The sequence below is a fragment of the Phoenix dactylifera genome, chromosome 15, assembly GCF_051530095.1.
Source record: "Phoenix dactylifera cultivar Ajwa chromosome 15, Ajwa_hap1_PhDact_Kaust_v1.1, whole genome shotgun sequence".
In the NCBI taxonomy this organism is placed as follows: Eukaryota; Viridiplantae; Streptophyta; class Magnoliopsida; order Arecales; family Arecaceae; genus Phoenix; species Phoenix dactylifera.
The window spans coordinates 19,644,141-19,663,185 of record NC_143204.1 but is presented as its reverse complement, the minus strand read 5'-3'; the positions used below and the strand labels follow the sequence as shown (position 1 = coordinate 19,663,185).

General features: G+C 38.0%; 2 protein-coding genes across 3 annotated transcripts; both read right to left on the bottom strand.

The window, feature by feature from the left end:
• On the bottom strand, positions 1-2,811 carry LOC103722291 (cyclin-D3-1-like). Its single transcript, XM_008812792.5, has 6 exons — positions 2,140-2,811; positions 1,610-1,696; positions 1,360-1,458; positions 1,077-1,278; positions 855-976; positions 1-711 (listed from the first exon to the last, which is right to left on the bottom strand). Exons 1-6 carry the CDS (start codon positions 2,440-2,442, stop codon positions 478-480), a joined length of 1,047 nt encoding a protein of 348 aa, XP_008811014.1. The 5' UTR covers positions 2,443-2,811; the 3' UTR covers positions 1-477.
• A 12,478-nt stretch (positions 2,812-15,289) lies between these two features.
• On the bottom strand, positions 15,290-19,045 carry LOC103722293 (14-3-3-like protein G-BOX factor 14 kappa). Of its 2 annotated transcripts, none has more exons than XM_026810467.4 (4): positions 18,247-19,045; positions 17,181-17,303; positions 15,651-15,767; positions 15,290-15,558 (listed from the first exon to the last, which is right to left on the bottom strand). In XM_026810467.4, the coding sequence occupies exons 1-4, from the start codon at positions 18,736-18,738 to the stop codon at positions 15,538-15,540; spliced, it is 753 nt and encodes a 250-aa protein (XP_026666268.4). In that variant the 5' UTR covers positions 18,739-19,045; the 3' UTR covers positions 15,290-15,537. The 2 variants fall into 2 exon arrangements, with proteins under 2 accessions (XP_026666268.4, XP_026666269.4); XM_026810468.4 differs by having other exon boundaries at positions 15,657-15,767.

The window sequence follows — 19,045 nt, the reverse complement described above, 5'->3', positions numbered from 1 at the left end:
TAATGTTAATCATAAATACCTTTCTTAAAAAACCCACTTCCTCCTTTTTCCTGCATATTTTCTGTTTCAGTGGTCACTTTTCATCCCCACAGGGACCTTTTTCCTAATGGTAAAAGAAAAACAAACAACAAAAACACTTCTCAGTTTATCTTTGGCAGCCTCTATCTTCTCCCAAGCATACATTTCTCTCCATTTCCTCTCATTGCATCCACTTTTCTCTGTTCTCCTTTCTGGCTCTACATTTTTGATAATTCAACTGCTGGTGGATGCTTCATTCATATTAGAGGGATGAGTACTGCTTACCCACAACATCTCATCTTTGTTTTGTTTTCCTCTTTTTTGTCAAGTTTCATTCTTCTTTTTTTTGCTGGTAACTTTCTGACCACACAAAACTCCCACTAACCAAACCAGTCTAGCTTGTTTGATAGTACCAAAACCTCCCAAACAGGTGAGCAGTAACCAGAAAACCCCCCATCTTCATGGGATTGAAGATGTGCTTATTTTCCTCCTCTTGCTAGCTGGCAAAGTATGATGGCATGTAGCATGTGACCCAACAGTTATATCATCACTCTTATAGCTCAGGCATGCAGCGTCTAACACCGCGATTGGGCTCCGCGGCACTGAAGAAACCATTAGGGTAGCATTTTTAAGGGGCCTATTTCTCATCAGTATATTCTCCTGAATCACTTCATAGCATCTCAACACTCTCTCCTGCAGCAACCACAAAACAGATCAAAACCTTCAAATAGTGAAAAGGTCTGTGAAATGAGACATGACACTGCTCATTCACATGAAAAATAGAATGCTTGGTAAGCAAACGGTAGCCACAAATGGAAATAACTAGAACTATATACCTTTGCTATGAGGTTGCAGCAAGACACACCCTTCTCTACATCCACAGTTTGGGTTTCTCCCAGCGCTGACAGCGCAACAGCTGCAGCAATTTCTGAAGGTCTGAATGCTAAGAAATCAGTCCCTGCATTTCAATTATGCACTTTCAGCAATAAAGTACAGTCTACACATTCCTCCTTTAACTATCCGAGATAAGATTTTGCAGCTTTGAACAAGAAACATACCTCCAACTGTGTCCAAAATAAGTTCCATGGATCGGGATATCGATAACTTGGTAGGAGAGTTACCATCATTGAACTTGTGAAGGAAGTAATCTATAAAGGAGAAAGGAGTCACAGCTTGCATTCTCCATTTGAGGGTGCTCAGAACCAGAAGCTCCATTCTCTGAATAGTCCTAGCCTCGAATACATATTTTGACTTGCCAACCTATATAATACAAATTAGGGAAATCTAAGTAATTTAAACGGCGAACAAATTGGAAAATTCAATTAATGATGCCTACTTCACCTGCAAATCCAGCAATAGAGGAACTTCAGTTTCCTCCATCTTGGCCGCTAACGACAAGCATGCCACCGACAATAATTGCATCATCCAAGTCTTGCCTTGCTACAAATAGAATTAACAGAATGATGAGGAAATGGAATCAAGTGAATTAATTCGTTTCACTTATGCCATTCCAAGGATTATATCTACTTGAATGAATTAATGTAATGTTTCTAAGAAACATTAGATTGGAGGCCTTTATGAGGGCTCTTACAGGAAGCTCGTAGGTGGAGAGGAACCGATCCAAGTAATTCACAGATAAATAGGCACTCAAAGGTCCAAAATTGTAATGAGCATGAACCTGTCCAATAAATCATAAATGCCATCAATCAAAAGAGGGAATGGAGATCAAAATGCAAGAAAAGAAACATAAAACAAGCAAATGGAGAAAGGAAAACAAGCCTATTTCCATATACATTAACAAACACCACATCAAACCACACCTCCATATCCATGTGCGCTAATCAAACAACAGGAACAGTGAAACCCCCAAAAACGCAATCCGTAGAATGATCGGAGCAGAAATAAAAACACCAACAGAAAAATTAGAACAACAACATCAAATGCAACTACGTTGATCCATAATCTCGGTAATTTTAGATCTATTTACATCAAAATGATCATACTGGAACTGGATCTCGTTAAAAAACATCAAAAAACCAATAAAATAGTGGCAAAAAAGAAAGAAATTTGAGGAACAATATCGGAAAAAAACACAGGAAAAAAAAGGACTAAAAATCTCACCTTCCAAATCCAATCGATGGATTCTCTTCTGATGGACAGGTCCAGGGCCCCGGAGCGCAGCCTCTCGGCGTAGTCCCCCCTCGGTAGATGCTCGGGTTCTCTCTCCACCACCCGCGCCAAGCACTTATCCGACTGGAGGGGAAAAACCATCAAGGAATCCCCATAAAAATCGCTCCTTTTTCGAGTCACCCAGCCTGGCCTCTTCCCCTGGATATCCTCCTCCTCGTCATCAAAGCCCAGGATGCTGCTGGTGTCCTCGGCGCAGAGGAGGATAGAGGACATGCACTCATAGCTCGGACTCATCTCAACCAAGCGAGATGGATTATAGATTGATCGAAAGGATAGAAGATGGTTCTGGTGATAGAAAAGAGGGGCTTGTGCCTTCTTTTTCCTCCTCCTCCTTGAAATGGGGCTCTTTGATATGGAGCAAATGAGGGATTTTTTGGGGTTTTGGGGGGAGGCTCTTCCTTGTTAATGGTGGGCAGGGGAGGGACACAGGAGGAGAGGAGGAGGAGGAATGCACTGTTGTATAGGAAAGAGGGTTACTGTTGGAGTGGGGTGGAGAGGGGAGAGAGTATATGGGGGAAAAGGGGAGAGAAAATGGCACGCAGGGAATAGGGACAATAGGAAGGGGAAAGATAAAAAAAAATGTTCTTTTTTTTTAAGCCCTCTGAGAGAGAGAGAGAGGAAAGATGTGGGGTAGGGTTGTTAGGGGTTTTGCAGAGATGATGCTGATTATAGAATGATGATATGATAATTGATGGGTTGATTTTGGGGGGTGATTTGAGACTGATGAGTGATGATGATGTGGTTTGTACCATGACTTTGTACACATAGATTTAGCAGAGGGATTCAGGGATTAAAATAACAGAAGTTGAGGTGATGGGTTATTGCCTCTGGCCATATCTTTGTGATGTATTTGCAGAATAGCCATTTCCAAAATGATCATCATAAGCATTACCTTCTACCCTTGTTATTATTAATAGGGAAGGCAGATGAACAAGAAAAAAACCCTGTCCTTTTTAGAACTCATTCAAAGATGTTTAGCAAATAATTAATAATTATAGCGATTTCGTGTGTCTGGTGTTAAGATAAAAGGTAAATTTCATCTAAAAATTAGGACTAAAAGATATTGTAAATAAAAAGTGAAAAATTATATATTAGAAAATAAGATATATGCATTTAATGTACTAGCAAATCAAGACTACAAATTAAAACAATCATTGTGCTTCTAACAGCTGAGCAATGTCTCCAAAATTTTGTTACGGTATTCTTTAAATATCATTAAATCAGATTCTTTCTTTATAAAAGATTTTCTAAAACGTCTCGATAAATGCATCTCTTATTTCTATTATTGAAATATAATATTTATAATATTAAGATAGAATGTGAGATTTATTTCTTTTTTACAATGGTTAAATATTAGGTTGGAAATCCTTTTAATTTTATTTATGACCCTTTGACTATATTATACCATATGTTTGAATTTTTTTTAGAATATGTTTTTTCAATTCTTCTAACATATATCCTCTTTCTTATGTCTAAAACTATGTTACACCCTGTTTTATTATATATCTAAACGAATTATTAAGTGTATGGTTGCCTAGAAAAGCATAATGGATAGATTTTCTGATTGTCAATCTTGATATTGAATTTAGTGAATATGAATGTATGATACATAAATAGTAGGGCATTATGGTCATTTTAGGGGTTTGGAAGGGCAAGTGGCTCACTCCCCGGCGGTCAAACAGAATTCTCCAGGGACCAGAAGGGAGGAAGGGTTGAGAAAGGGCCGTCACTTTTGAGAGGACCTTTCAATAAAAGCGGAGGGCATTTTCGTAAATACAAGCTAAAGGTAGGCTGACCAATAGGAATCGGGATTTTATTATTTTCTTCCTTTTATGGGGACGCGTGCGCTCTTTTCTCCGAACGGATGCCAGGTATTACCGTTTCACTCAGAACTTCTACTAATGACATTAATTTTGGCCTTTTCTCAAGCTGTTGGCCACTAGAGTATAAGGCTGCAAATGGGTCAAATCCTGAGCGACCTCGATCCGATCCAGTTTTTTGTTCCAATTATAATTTTGGATCCGGATCCGACCCAGTTGGGATTGGATCGGGTCGGATCGGATCCATGCCTACAAATTTTGATCCGACTGGTCATTCGGATCGGATCGGATCGAGTTCGGATCTATGTATTTTTATATTCAAAGTTCCACTATATAATAGTAAAATATTAATCTAAAAAAAGGATCGGGTCGGGTCTGGATCTGGGTCAAAATTGAGTGGACCTGACCTAACCCGAAAAATAGAATAGGTCCAAATTTAGGTTCCGATCCGGCCCCGCAGGTCCTAAATTCGAGTCGAGTTGGGTCTTATGCTGGTCGGGTTACGGGTCAACTCGTCCCATTTGCAGTCCTATGAGGGAAGTGTAAACCCACTCTTTCTTTTCTTCTTCTTTTTTATGCATGGAGAGCAATTTCCCACTATATATTTCCAAATAGTTTGTTTAAATTTTTAGAATTTTCCAATGGTTGTAGCATGCCTTATGGTAGGTTGACGTAATTTCTAGTTTAATTCTATGTTTTAAGAAGGACTTGCATCTAAAGTTCATTCCTTTAAAACTTATAAAAATATTTAAAAATATTTATAAAAATATAAATATCAGTTTTTTGAGTTAAACTTTCTCATCATGCTTACAAAGAAACTCCGGATAAAATGATGTTCAAATTAACAATATAAAAACTATTAGTGCATCGGCAATCTGATGTCTATTTTCTCAAAATCGATTAATACCTAAACTCATTCTTATATTAAATGCAAAAGGAAAAAAAGGAAACTAATGGAGTGGCAAAAGGAAAAAGGAAACTAAGGAAACTAGGTTTAACTAGAAAAATTTTATTAACCTAGCTTTAAAGGCATTGCTATGAAGAATCATCACACCATAAATGGTATATTCTACTAATCAACTAATGCATTTTAATCATTTATATCCTAGTTGTCCAAATGCATACTCTTGATCACAATAATCATTAGCCACGTTACACTCATATCATGTGCTATGTATAAGTGCTCTCCATCTTTATCATATTCATGTAGTGTTCAACTTTATAGCCATTCTATTTAATGCAACATTCTTCATGCTTGCACAGAAAATACATGTTTGGGCTACTCAATTTTTTTATTTATATAGCAAAAATTATGTGGAAGACCTGATAGAAAATGTATATTGAAACATGCATCAATATTTGAAAAACAAAAAGGAGAAAGGGAGGGAAAGTTACCCTACTATAACCATTCTAGTCCAAATTTTTGGAGATACACTCAAAAAATGAACTTAGAATGTCTAGTTGTTAAGCAAATGAGTATGACCATTGAGATAAGCCACAATTCAATATATGTCAATGTTAGAAGTGAAACTTTTGGTGTATCATGATGAAAAGTGGAACAAAATTTAAGTGGCTGGCAAGTAGTTATGACTGAATAACATATTTATACCAAAGTTGCAGGTATTATGTCTAAGTTTGCTCAAGAGGAACACTTCTATGATTTTTTTGTTCTTTTTTTACATTGAGACATACAAACATATAAAAAGTTCTCCAATTTGTGCTCTTATTTTTAATAGTAGAAAAGGGTGTAGCATCTGATCAAATCTTAAAATTATCATATGGGACTTAGTAAGACACACTCATAATTACTAATTTTGGTGCCATGCCCAATCCCCTTGGCCACTTTGCCGCATCACTTCTAAGAGAAAATTATACAAGCTCTTATGCAGTGAGAACCAAAAGTGTGCCACATTGGTTGAAAAGGAAGAATCAAAAAATTTGCAAATCTCACAAGCCTACTTACTAATCTTGTGAAAATCTCTACCATAGATGATTATAGAACAATTTATATATGGTTCACAGATCGTAGGCATGTGTCCTTCTTTAAGGACATCAAAGGGGAATATTGAAGTGTTTCAATCATAAATGGAGGATTTAAGGTTAGTAATTTAGGTATTCTTTTTATTTCATCTCTCCATTTGTATCTTCAGTTATACTTGATATACAAATGCAGTGTCTTCAGTGAAATTTTCTATGGAGCACTTTTGTCCTCCCCCACCCTCTTATGTTAGTAGTTAATCTTCGCTCGTTAGAACTGCTTAGTACTTATTTCAAATGGAAAGTAGTTTGATAAGGTGATGTATTAAACCATCACTTCTGTATCCTATTAGTGATAGATCCAGTCCATACCATGCATCTCTGTTGGAAACCTTCTAAAATCTATTGTTGGTAACTTGTCTTTCCTCGGGGTTTCGGACTGGTTGAGTTGGAAAAGTCACTAAATGTTTTGGATATTCAGTGATCTGCATTTAAACCTACTCTCACCCTGATTTCAGTTGGACTTCCTCTTGTCCTCGTTATCAAAAAATTACTAAAAGAAAAGGAGTGTAGATTAAATTGGTTTTTCTAACCATAATATTACATTAAAGTCTAACATCTCCCTCTTTAGTTGCAACACAAGCATTTTTTTTTTTTGCTGGTAATTCAACATATGAAGTTTGAGCAGGTCAGTTGAGTTCCTCACATTTCTTCTGTCCCTCACCTCCCTGAAGTTGTTATAATAGGACTACATGGTCAATAAGGGACTCATTTTTACCCAAAAAAAGGGGACTTCTGCATCTATATACATCCTCAGGCCATGAGTAGTCGAAAACCAAACACTTTGAAATAATTGTGCTTAATTTTGTGCAATCTTCTTTTAACCCAAACTCAAAGTAAACAACCATACAATAATGTTTTAAATCAACTCTCTTTGTGAGCACTAAACTCTTTCCCTGGTTCAATCTTTGTATCTGACCCCATTTTCTTCTAATTACTTTATGCCCACGTATCTAGACTTGCCAAGTGTGCAATCCAACTAGATATCAGACGATAATCTAACAATTTTACTTGATTAACTGGTCTAAGCTATGTTTCAAGTAAGTTATATATTTCTTGAACCATAATTGTCTAACATATCTAGCTCTCCATGTGACCAAGTTGCACTAATTGCTTCAATGCATCGAACTTTGTTATATACTTGCCTAGATCTAGAATCTGGAAAAATATTATTATATATGTTTGAAGTAACAAGAGAATTTATCATATGCTATTCTTTAATATAATTAGCATGTTTCACCATGAATATATTAGTTATTATAAGGCCTACCATATATAGGATGTGAATGAGCTTAATTGTCACGCAATGAGGCTTTTTTCACAAAGTCTACTGGTTTGGGTATATTATGATCTAGGGTGGTGCTCTAATCTAATTAATATCATTGAACCTTATCCTACTAAGGATCCACATAACCCAATGCATCCTCTGATGCACCTAGGTAACCTAAATGTTTTTAAGTTTGCCAACTAATCAATTAACTAGGCTTCAGATGCAGCAAGATAAACCATATTTGTCCCCCTATTCCATTACTCAAACCACAACTATAGTTTATAGCAGCCTGAGCATGGACCACCCACAGCCTCTGGCTATGCTTTTAATCCATTACGTGCTTGCTTAGTCCAGAAGTGAGAGTATAACATCGACTATGGGATTCCTAAATCCAGTCTAAAAAACACACTGAATATTATGCACCATCAGAGTTATCGATGAGATCGCAAACCAAGCCAAATTGGCTATCCATGTAATTGCAACCATCAAGTTAGGATATTTTTTATGAATCATGATTTACCTTGATATCAACATGTCCGATATCACCACCGATGTAAACAATTGAAGAACTAAAGAACTAGGCTTTTTTCGATAAGAACCTTGCACTCAATATATTCTTCATATTTGTACTCTATTCCGGCAGATATTCCCTACTTTTGTCCAATTTTTTGAGAGAAATAACATGGAAGGGACCCGGGTCTCTGCTAGGATGCTTGCAAGCATCTACTTTCAAGCTCTTTCTCCCTGATTCCCTTTGAAATGTTCCTTTTGTTAACATATTAGCCTTTGGTCTCCTCTCTTTATATGACCCACATTCCCATTGGGTCAGAGAGGGAAGGCTAGCTTTATCCTTGTCATGAGCACATATCCACAGATTTCCACGAGCAATCCACATATCTTCTCTCTCTGCTGTCCTGGCTTTTGGTATTAGAGTTGGCGAGCACGAGTGTGGACACATTTAGCCTAAAGACTATCTTTTCTTCCGGTCTAAGGGGACCAATTTTTGCCTCACTTTGAGATTCGAGCTCTCGGTACTGTCACTCAACCAATCGCTCCCTTTTATTACAGCTAGTAGGAGACCACCATATATGTGCTTGGGCATCTATCTTCATAATAAATCATGTTAATCTCTCTCTCTATCTCTAAATCCTTTTGTTTGTGTGTGTGTGTGTGTATGCATGCATGCATGCATGTGCATCTGCGTGATGCGCATGACTATATATATGCAAGGCGGAACATGAACTAAGCCAATCATAAAAAGCTTGAGCTCCACTTAATCACCGAGCTTGATCTACGCACATTTTAGGGTTGTGCTACCAAGCCTTTATTCGAAATTTTAGAGGAAAACTTGATTTGTAATCTCATATCTGCTTTTCATGAAAAAGAAAAAGTAGCGAGCTTGGAATGCAAAGCAATACTTTTTTAGTGTAATTACAATTTAAAAACTTAGGCTAAGTTTTAACACACTCTTGATGTATAGATCTGATCCTAGACAATCCAAAACTTGACTGAAGTTGGCTTATTCGCATCTCTATTATTTGTAATTATAATGAAAATTAAAATTCAGAATTACAGAAAAGACATGATCAATAATGACAAACAATTGCAAACAAATACGTAGAACATGTCACATGGCAAAGGGAAGTACCTCAGTAGCACATATACATTGTGGTCCAACTTTACCATGGGGATCAATACTTTACCGTATGGATCAATACAACTTAAAAATGCATTAGAATCCATAAACACAACATGGACCACTTTCCTTTTGCACGGTAAGGATCTTAAATAACAGTCAAGGACTCAAGAATGGGTCATAAATAGTTTATTACGAAAGATAATAGAAAATTGTTTAGCCCAAAGTAGTTGGCAGCCTCTTTTGTCAGCTTTGTGCTAATCATATTTGAGGTGTTACTAGGATTTTTGGCTCACTATAGATGGAATGCTGAGTTTGTATGTGTGCGGGGGGTAGTTGGTTTGCAATACTCTAATCACATTTTCCTTCAAACACTGGTTTCAGTCTGTTGTGCATCATTCGAGCAAAAATTTTGTGCAATGGATCTAAACAATAGCTTCATCGACACTGAGCAAGCATGAAGCTCTAAATGAATAATGCAGCAAGGATTCTGAAGATATTCATGGATAATCCATGAAGAAAACTTCAAAGTATACATGATCATCAAATAGTCTCCACCTTCATGTTACCTCTTGCATGTGTGCCTTTGTGTTGTCATTGTTGTATTTGGTGCTTGAATTTTCTTCTAAGCTTTATATCCTTGCGATTTTGAATTTTTAGTTATTCAAAATTCTATCGCAAGGACTTCTACATGTAAATTTAAGTGAATACACAATTATAAATACCAACACATGTCCAATTGGCATTGCAGTTGCACTATTATGGCAGAATCTAGCTCTTCTTTTTAAGTTGTTTATGACAAATTCCCTTATTTTGGCTCACTTGGCAACTACTATTTCAGTAATTTAGACTCTGGTAACTTCTATTCTTGGTGCATAAAGCATTACTCTTCTTTCCCCCATATAGTAGCTAGTGATAAATAAGCAAGCCTTAGCATGAATGTTCTCCAGAGCCAACAAATATTTCCTTTTCTAGACGTTTTTCTAAAGAAGACTTTTAAGACATATTATAGCCTTCAATTTCAAATATATGTAATATTCTTTTAGGTATTGTCTTCAAATTGTATGCCATCCCAGGCTTGATTAATTTTGAAGTCAACCTCCCCCCTCCTCTCTCTCTCACTCACTCACTCACCTAAAGGGGTACACATGCAGAGATAAGGTTAAGAAATGGTCCTTATAAATTATGGCTACTAGCCTCTTAAATATGTTGAGATAAGGTTAAGGGATGGCTTAAAAGAAGTATTATGTTACTACTCTGCAAATCTTAAATCCTAGTAGTGATCACCAGTCACCATATAGTCATAAACAGTGGGCAGTCCTTGGTGTTTTTCTGTTTTCAGGCACCCCACACACATGTGCAACACCCCTCGATGCCATTGTCCTCCATCAATAAGTCTCCAGAACATCTGCCGTAGCTTTTGTGTCTCCACGATCCTCGCCGAGCAACCCTTTCTCCATGGCCTAATCCATCTTTTTAAAGAGTTTCCAAGGGCTCCTTCACTGCAGCATAGGGCTGAAAATGAGCTCGGCCGAGCTGACTTCTGGTGGGGCTGGAGCTAGGTCTAAGCCTGAAAGATTTCAGGCCGAGTTTGAGCTTTAAATATAGAGCCCATTGATTTTTTCGGTCGGGGTCGAATATATTATTGGGTCGGCCTGAGCCCAGTCCGAACAAGACCTGAAATGAAGCTCCAATTCAGACCCAAACAAATCTTAAGACCTTTCATCATTCTTTTTTAGATATTTGAGCTCACAACTGTTGAACGTTAGTGTTTACAAGTCTCTATGGAATCTTCTGAAAGTATAATAATTGCATCTCTTGCCCAACCTGGAGTTCTCAAGCCAACCCAAGTTATGGGTTTATAGGGTCTTGACATGTCCCGTCCTAACCGCAATTGCTACTAGTTGTTGCCCCAAAATACTTACTTCCATCACCTACTAAAATTTCAGAAGCAAGTGTCAAACCATCCAAGGTCATGGAATAGTTAAGCGTATGCTTTTACTATGACATATATCATATATGTATATACAAATGTTTGTATAAGAAAAAGAATGGGAGAAAGTCCAATCGAATTTGGGGCGAGGGCAGAATTAATCAAATAAATATCATGGTATCTAACGCTCAGGCCAACTAAACAGGTTGACCCCCTCAAAATTATCAAAAAAAAAATAAGAATCCTTTATTTTTTGCTAAACTTTTTAAAATATCATGAAACTAACAACAAAATCATCATCTTCCAGCATCAAATCCAAAATCTCTTCTGCTAAAGCAAGAGGCATCAACTGACTGAAATCATTCTTTCAAGGTAAATTTAAAGTAGACCTCGACTTTTTATGCGATATTTCTGCATTAGACTAGCAACGCTCCGTTTAAATATACAATGAAATTGAGGTTAGGTTTGCTGTATTTTAACAACCCCAATGATATTTAAGCTAACATATTGTCGTAGCTTGTGCATTAAATTCAAGTGGAGACATATCATTACTCAAGCTCACCTCAACAATGTGCCAACTTAATCCAGTCCTCCTGGATGCACCAAGTAACTCATACACTAATCGGTGCCGAAACCCTAAAACCTAGTACCATAAGCCCCCTTAATTTCCTTTGGGTTTCTCTTTCTCAACCTCAAGTTTCATAGTAATTTGCCTCAGGTATCACCATGGTCACCACACTGTCATGATAACAAATCACGATATTCTGCACACGTTCATCAGTGATGATTGGAGTTGTTGAGATCGATCATGCCCAGGATTTGTAGCCAAGGGAGTGCAGAAAGCATCACAGCTTACACTGATTTGGCTGGAATTTTGCATGAGATGGTGTCCAAAACTAGAGTTTGATCATTGGCTGGTCAAAATGGACACACTGGCAATCTGAATAAAGAATAGGACCCCCGTGCCGTGCAGAGCCCTCCACGGCGCTCATGAGCTTTTTGTGTGCTCGCAAGAGGGTGGGGAATAGTTTAGTGGTCGTATTTACCAAGGACTTTGGGAGGGGTTGCTTTCATCTTTTCCTATGTTTTCTCAGGGCTCTGTGGGTGCATGCAGTGTGCCACCTCTGGCTTTAAAAAGCTCATTTGAATTTAAAGCTACCCGCCCTATCTCATTGCTTACTGCTCAAACTTCAAGCTCTGTAGAAACTTATCCTCCAGTCATGCAGATCAAGTAATGCATTACAAGGTGTGAGCTCTTGGAATGTACTCATTGCATTGGTAGTTAGTGATTGCAAGTGGGTGCACGGGTGGCTGCTACATGAGGTCGTAGGAGTTCGAGTTCGGTTCGATTCTAGGATAAGCTTGGTTTAACCTGAATCTATATTAACTTGTTCTACAATTTGGACTTGTAGCTAACTCATTACCTAAACGAGTTTAAACAGGACAAGGAACCAAATCATATTGAATTACAAAGGATTAAGTTTTAACAGTGCAGTTACCACTTTGTACAACTAAACTAGAAAAGAACAAGCAATTGGTGTAGGCTAGCTTCATTAACATCCATGGAGCTATATATCGTGCCCAAAAATACAAGGCAGTTGAATTATGCCCTACTATATAGTACTAATTCTGAGCTCGGCTGTGCTCTCAAAATTGTGCCTTATGGCTGACATGGTAGATCTAGTTGTGAACTTCATGGAGAAGATATACTGGACCAAAACAGCTACTAACTAGCATGATCAATGCCAAAAAACGCAATTCTGGCAATGTTCATGGAGATAAATTTAATTTTCAAACCTCCTGTGCCGAATTTGAAATTGGCATTCAATGGCTAACAAGCTGTAAATCAACCGGTTGCAAGGTCTTGGCCTCAAATTCCACTATTCCCTATATATATATATATATATATATATATATATATATATATATATATATATATATATATATATATATATATATATACTGTTTCTAGGGTCAACAAGAACAAAGAAGCAAAAAGAAATCACGTATAGAAAGATCTTCTTTTCATAATTTTATAGGCTAAATAAATGTCAGTTGTTCTAAAGTTTCACTCCCGTAGCTTGGTCTGTGTACATTTTAGAGAAGATCCAGAGTGATTCTTGAAAATAACTATTTTTTGTAGATTCTTAGAAAATCGTCGTACAGAAGAATCTAAGAGCTTGCAACGAAGAAGAGTTAGATGTGACATATCTAAGTTAAATCAATGCTATCCACATCACAAACTGCATCCACTGTGCCACCTGCATCTTAAAGGTATTCATTCACAAATTCCCCTCGAGCCACCTCAACAGTGAACTGAAGAGCACAACCGGCACTTAAGGAGGCAAATGCCAAAACAACTCAGCTAGGAGTTATTGGCACCTTTGAAGTATGTTAATGTTCATCCGCTTCGATCAGTAGTGAATATGACCTCCCCTACATATGTTCTACTTCAGTCTTATGGATCACATATGAAATTTTACACTACTTTTGACAAAGTTCTTCTTGTCGCATCTCTTCACTTATATCAAGTCTAGTTTAGCCAGACCCATACTTAACCTAGATGGAGAGATGGATTTAGGTTTTATATCCGGATATAACAGATAGACTAGGCTACAACTACATTGACTTGGTTGTAATATATATGAACAAATACAACCCAGTTGCACTAAGTTAACCCTCGTATGCCTGTCTTTCAAGTAAACTCTCTGTACCATTTAGTGGAAGAAAAACAGTTCCTTTCCAATTCATATGCAATAGGTGGGATTTTTTTTTTTATCGGATGTCTCCGAAGAGTCACAACAAGTGGGAATTGGAGGTCAGAAACCTCAATTTAGATCCATGGCACTACCAACTTCCTCGCTTAATTTTATAGCGACCCTATCTATAACTAATTTCATGTACACTCCACTATTTTGCCAACACTTTATTAATACCGTCAATACAGGTTTTGTATATCCATCCAAGAACGATATAGATATATGCTACTAAGGTTATAGACCATGGTTCATTAATAAAATTCTAATCTTAGACCTCCATTAAAACAAGGCCAAACTAAAGCTTTTTTAAAGCTTAAACTAATTGTGTAACTGTCCTATGACAAAAGCAGCATTAAAGCTTTACCAGTTCATTAACAAAATTAATCTTAGACCTCCATTAAAACAAGGTCAACGCAAGCTCGTTAAAGCTTAAACCCAAATGCGTAACAGTTCAAGAACTAGCATTGAAGCTAAACAAGTTACTGACCTTGTATCCAAATCTTCCTCTCACGCCTTCCTCACGTGTTCCTTGATCTAATTCACAACAGCAGTAATTATAGGAGCAGGATCCATAAAGCTCATCAACCCCGTAATATCTGTGCACACATTCTTATGAAGCTTCGAAAAGAAATAGACTCCCAAATTAATAATACCATGGTAAACCAGGCTGATTACATGTTGTCAAAAGGATCCTCATGTTATAATCTCGTTCCTACTTAAAGACTTCATTAATGTCAAGCAAAGCTTTAAGGCCAGCAAAGAAAGTCCATTTCTGCTGCTGTAGTTGAAGATCTATTACTAGAGCATCAGCCCTTATTTTTTTAAGCCTGTCAGTCACTCTGTCCTGTTTACTGAGGGTTGATATTAGATTAGCTGGAAGGTCCAACACTGTACCTCAAAAACGTGCACTTCATTAATACGGTAGTCATGCCCCTGCTGTCATTATGATGTGGTCAGTTTGGTACACGACCAGGTCTCAAACTATGGATCACTTTATTTTTGCATTTGTGGCATTGGTCAGATAATAAGTATTTTACTGCATCTAGTCTCTCCTCTGATTACCTGTTAGATGGATCCTCTTGAATCCACGCCCTTGGCATGTGTAATCTGGTCGGACTCTCCTGTTGCCCTTTGGAATCCATATACAGACCACTGTATGAAGTTCATCATCACCACTGTTCTTTTCAAACCAGCAGTAAAGTTAAACATGTTAAACCTGCTTATACGTCCAGCTGATATTATACCTTATTATACCATTTACCAGGTACAAGCAGATTGGAAAAACGCATACTCAAAAAATACTAGAGACCTTCTTCGAGATGCCTTCCCAATCGAATTTATTGATTGGGATACTTCACCTGTGTTGTTTTCAACAACATCCAGATGTTATTCTTAATCAAATCCTGTGTACAGGCGCATGTTCTTAGACAAGGCCCCCTGATCAAACTGAGCAGATGTTTATGGCTGACTGTCAACCTCAGATCAACCATTTAAGAATACAACAATGGTTGCAAAACATGGCAGACTGATGTGGACTATAATGCATTTTAATACCATCATAACTGTTAATCATGGTGGTTATCTCAAATATTGCATATTGACAATGGTATCATAGAAAACTTTGATGTTATATGAGGGCTAAACCTTCATCCAACCCACAACAGTGCACCTACTAGATCAAAAACAGTACATGAAAAGACTGAAACAAGCAGATGTATATGAATTGGAAGAATCTAAACAAAAATCTTCAAAAATCCTGAATATTCAACTGCGTGGCATAAATTGTACTTAGAGAATAGGTTTGATCTAACATGCGTATAAACACATGACATTTAAGTCCACCTCCGCCTAGGAAAGCACCTGGTATATGCCTCCTATGCTTCATCTGTCTGCTCCTGGCACATGAAAAGAATTTATTTACATAGAAATAAATAAGCATCACAAGTGTAGCATGTTAGATAAAGTTGATCTTGAAACAAGAATATACCTGTACCTCAGAAGTCCAAAGAGTAAGATTGTCTCGCAGAAGCCGCATAATAAGTGTGGCATCCCTGTAGAAGTCTTCACCCAAATTGTCCAGGTCTGCAAAAGCCCCCTCAAATGCCTGCACTCATTTTGCATGAATGAAAATAACGAACATTTATCAACATACCTACCAATTACCAGATAGGAGGATTATGCCAAATGACTTTGGTCTAGTTTATAATGGTTACATTCAGCAACTCATTGCATACTGAAATCCTGATATAAAGCTTACTTAATTTTGACCACACTACCCAAACTACTTTGCTAAACCATCGAATTCAAAATAAAAACAAACATCAGGATGGAGATCAAGTTGCATGCTCCCAATATCATCTTTGTAATGGCGAAGGCAAGTTATAATAATATTATATTATTACTAAATATTGTTATATACTTAATAATAATATAATATTATTATAATATAATCTAATCTAATCTATTATTAGATTAGATTCTAATCTATTATATTATATTATATTGCTATATTATTATATTATATTATATATTATGTTATAATTATAATAACATTATATTACAATGTAGAAATATTGTACTATTCATAATACATTACTATATCATATTATGTTATACTATTTAGATTATTATTCAATATTATATTCCACTATATTATAATAATAGTATACAAAATAATAATCTTTTAATATATTATATTATATTATACGCTACTATGCAATATCCTTTATTATCATTTTATCATGCCAAAAATACTCTCATTTTCGTTACCAAATATATGTTAAAGTTTCACGACACTTTAGAAATATAGTTACCAACAACAAATAGATTTTAATTAAAAACTCTACTTCCGGAAAGCTCTACTTGTAAAAGTTCTAGAGCCAACAGCAATCCCAAACAAGGCTTTACAGATACAGTTAGAAATGGGCCTAAGCCAACCCAAAGCTCATTAGGCCGGACTCACTTTTGGGCTAGGCCTAGCCCAAGAGTGTACAGCTCAGGTTCACACTTGTTTTGTAGAGCCCAAATGAAAAATCAACTTGACCTAAGCCCGCCGAAGGCCCACCTCAGCTCGGCCCACCTCCAAACCTATTACACCCAACCCCCACATGGCTACCAAGCACCCACGATCTCTACGCCTCACTCTCACTCCCACCCCGGTCTCTCTCTGTTCTCTCTCCTCTCTCACTGCCCTCTCTCCCCTCCACAATGCCCCCCTCTTGCTCACTCTCTCCCTATATCTCTCTCAATCTTGATCAATCTCCCTATCTCCCCTGATCTCTCACCTCTGCCCCCTTCTGATAAATATTTATTTTTAATAGTATATAAATATTTGTTGATGGTTGTCTAATATGTGCAGTGCACAGTTCTATGTAGCATAAAAAATATCATTACACATCTATAACTTACGGTAGATGTGCTAAACATGCTAAACATACAAACAAATGTGGAAATAATAAATGTGAGAAATAATAATTAGTTTCTTCGACCCAAGATGCAAGATATAGCAAAACCAAACCTGTTTTGCCATGCGACAAGCGGTCTCAGTTGACTTCATAATATCATGGAAGAACACTGAGAAATTGAGATCCAGCCCCAGCCTAAAAGGATGTGTTGGTGCAAGAGCCACATTTGCGATATCCTAAACATGAAAGACGATGCAAAAGAAAGAGAAAATAAGAGAAACCTATTAAAATCCAAAAGTGATACACATAGTTCATCCTACTGGCTTCTTATCATGATTCCTTGCGTTCACTTGTCTCATTCATCCCATACAAGATAACATAGTGGCAGAGGTCTGTCGACCAACTAAACAATGTGGATATTGTTAGTTAAAAACCATGTTAGCTCTCACATGAAAGAAAGCGACTTTTCTGTTGGAAAAAAAAAAAGCGAGTAGAAAACGCCAACTTCACGTTGAGAACTTCTAAGCAGATAGAAGGCATTAAAACCAAGAACAAGAAAACCAATACCTGGATATGGCACAACCAAAAACCCATTAAAAAAATCCAGATGGACAAATCTAATTCACTATGCCGAATCCCTAAATTTACTCTTTCCATTCACCATTTAACCGATACAGGTAAGATGGCCATTGGGGGCTGTCGTTTAAATCCGAGCAAACAAAATCCGAGCAAACAACCGTGAGTGGAGTTAGAAATTTGTAATCTCTCACAAAAATACGATTTTATGGGTATCCTGAAAAAAAGACGAGCGAAGTAAATTCCCGCAAAAACAAAAAAAAAAAAGTGTTTTGAGTTCAAAGACCAGAAAACCCTGAAGCCGAATAGGAAGAATGAGCAATCTGTAAGTTAAAACCATCAAAAAATATTTTTATAGGGTATTTTATTTATTTCAGAAAAAGGAGTTCGAAGATAACTGAAACCACCAAATTTAAGATTTTTAAGGGGGTTTCGAATCAAGATCTCCGAACCCTAACCCCCCATAGCAAAAAAAAAAACGGCAACTTTTCCGGAAAATTTGTGCTTTTCTCGTCCCCAATAAAAACGCCAAAAACAGGGATTGAGGAGCGGGTTCGACGTAGCACAAACCAGAAAAACCTAGCCCTAAAAGACAGACACTACCTGAGCCGCATTGTACGCCGCCGCGGCGTCCTTGGCGGCCTGCCTCCGCTCCTCCCCGACCTTGAACTCGGCGAGATAGCGGTGGTAGTCGCCCTTCATCTTGAGATAGAAGACCTTGGACTCGCTGGAGCCGGCGGAGGGGATGAGTTGGGAATCCAGCAGGCCGAGAACCTCTCCACAGATCGAGGCAAGATCGGCCTCGATCTGGCCGCGGTAGTCCTTGAGGACTGCAGAGTTGGCCTCGTTCCGTCGGCGCTCCTCCTTCTGCTCGATGGAGGAGACGATCCGCCATGCGGTGCGACGAGCGCCGACGACGTTCTTGTAGGCGACGACGAACATGCCGCGCTCCTCCACCGTGAACCCCCGAAAGGACGGCGTCCGCTGCATAATCTTCTTCATGAACCCGGCCATATCGTCGTACCGTTCCGCCTGCTCGGCGAGCTTGGCGAAGAAGACGTACTGCTCGCGGTTGAGGGTCTCATCGAACTCCATTGGAGAGGAAGCGAAGAAGGACAAGGGTAGTAGAAGAGAGGGAGGGGAGGAAGGAGAAGAAAGGAGGGATCTTTACGGAAATTTCCCCTCCTACGCTTTCGCCACTCCGCTGTTGCCGCGGGGGAATTTGCTTTCCTTCTTTATATAAGGGAGGAGAGTACGGTTTTGGGGGCCCGGCCGAGGTATGGGACCGCGGTGAGAATAGGAAACCTCAGAACTTTATGCTTCTCCCAAGGATGATACTAGTTTCTTTTCATTATAGCGACGGGAAGGGGGGCCCTCCCGGCTCCCGTCTCCCGTCTCCGGG

Coding starts and splice junctions, on each gene's coding strand:
- LOC103722291 (XM_008812792.5), bottom strand. CDS start 2,442: ATGAGTCCGAGCTATGAGTGCATGTCCTCTATCCTCCTCTGCGCCGAG. Junction 1,697..2,139: donor CCATCGATTGGATTTGGAAG/GTGAGATTTTTA, acceptor TTTATTGGACAG/GTTCATGCTCATTACAATTT. Junction 712..854: donor GCTGCAACCTCATAGCAAAG/GTATATAGTTCT, acceptor TGGTTGCTGCAG/GAGAGAGTGTTGAGATGCTA.
- LOC103722293 (XM_026810467.4), bottom strand. CDS start 18,738: ATGGAGTTCGATGAGACCCTCAACCGCGAGCAGTACGTCTTCTTCGCC. Junction 15,768..17,180: donor CTTGTCGCATGGCAAAACAG/GTTTGGTTTTGC, acceptor AAATGAGTGCAG/GCATTTGAGGGGGCTTTTGC. Junction 15,559..15,650: donor TTTGGACTTCTGAGGTACAG/GTATATTCTTGT, acceptor TTCATGTGCCAG/GAGCAGACAGATGAAGCATA.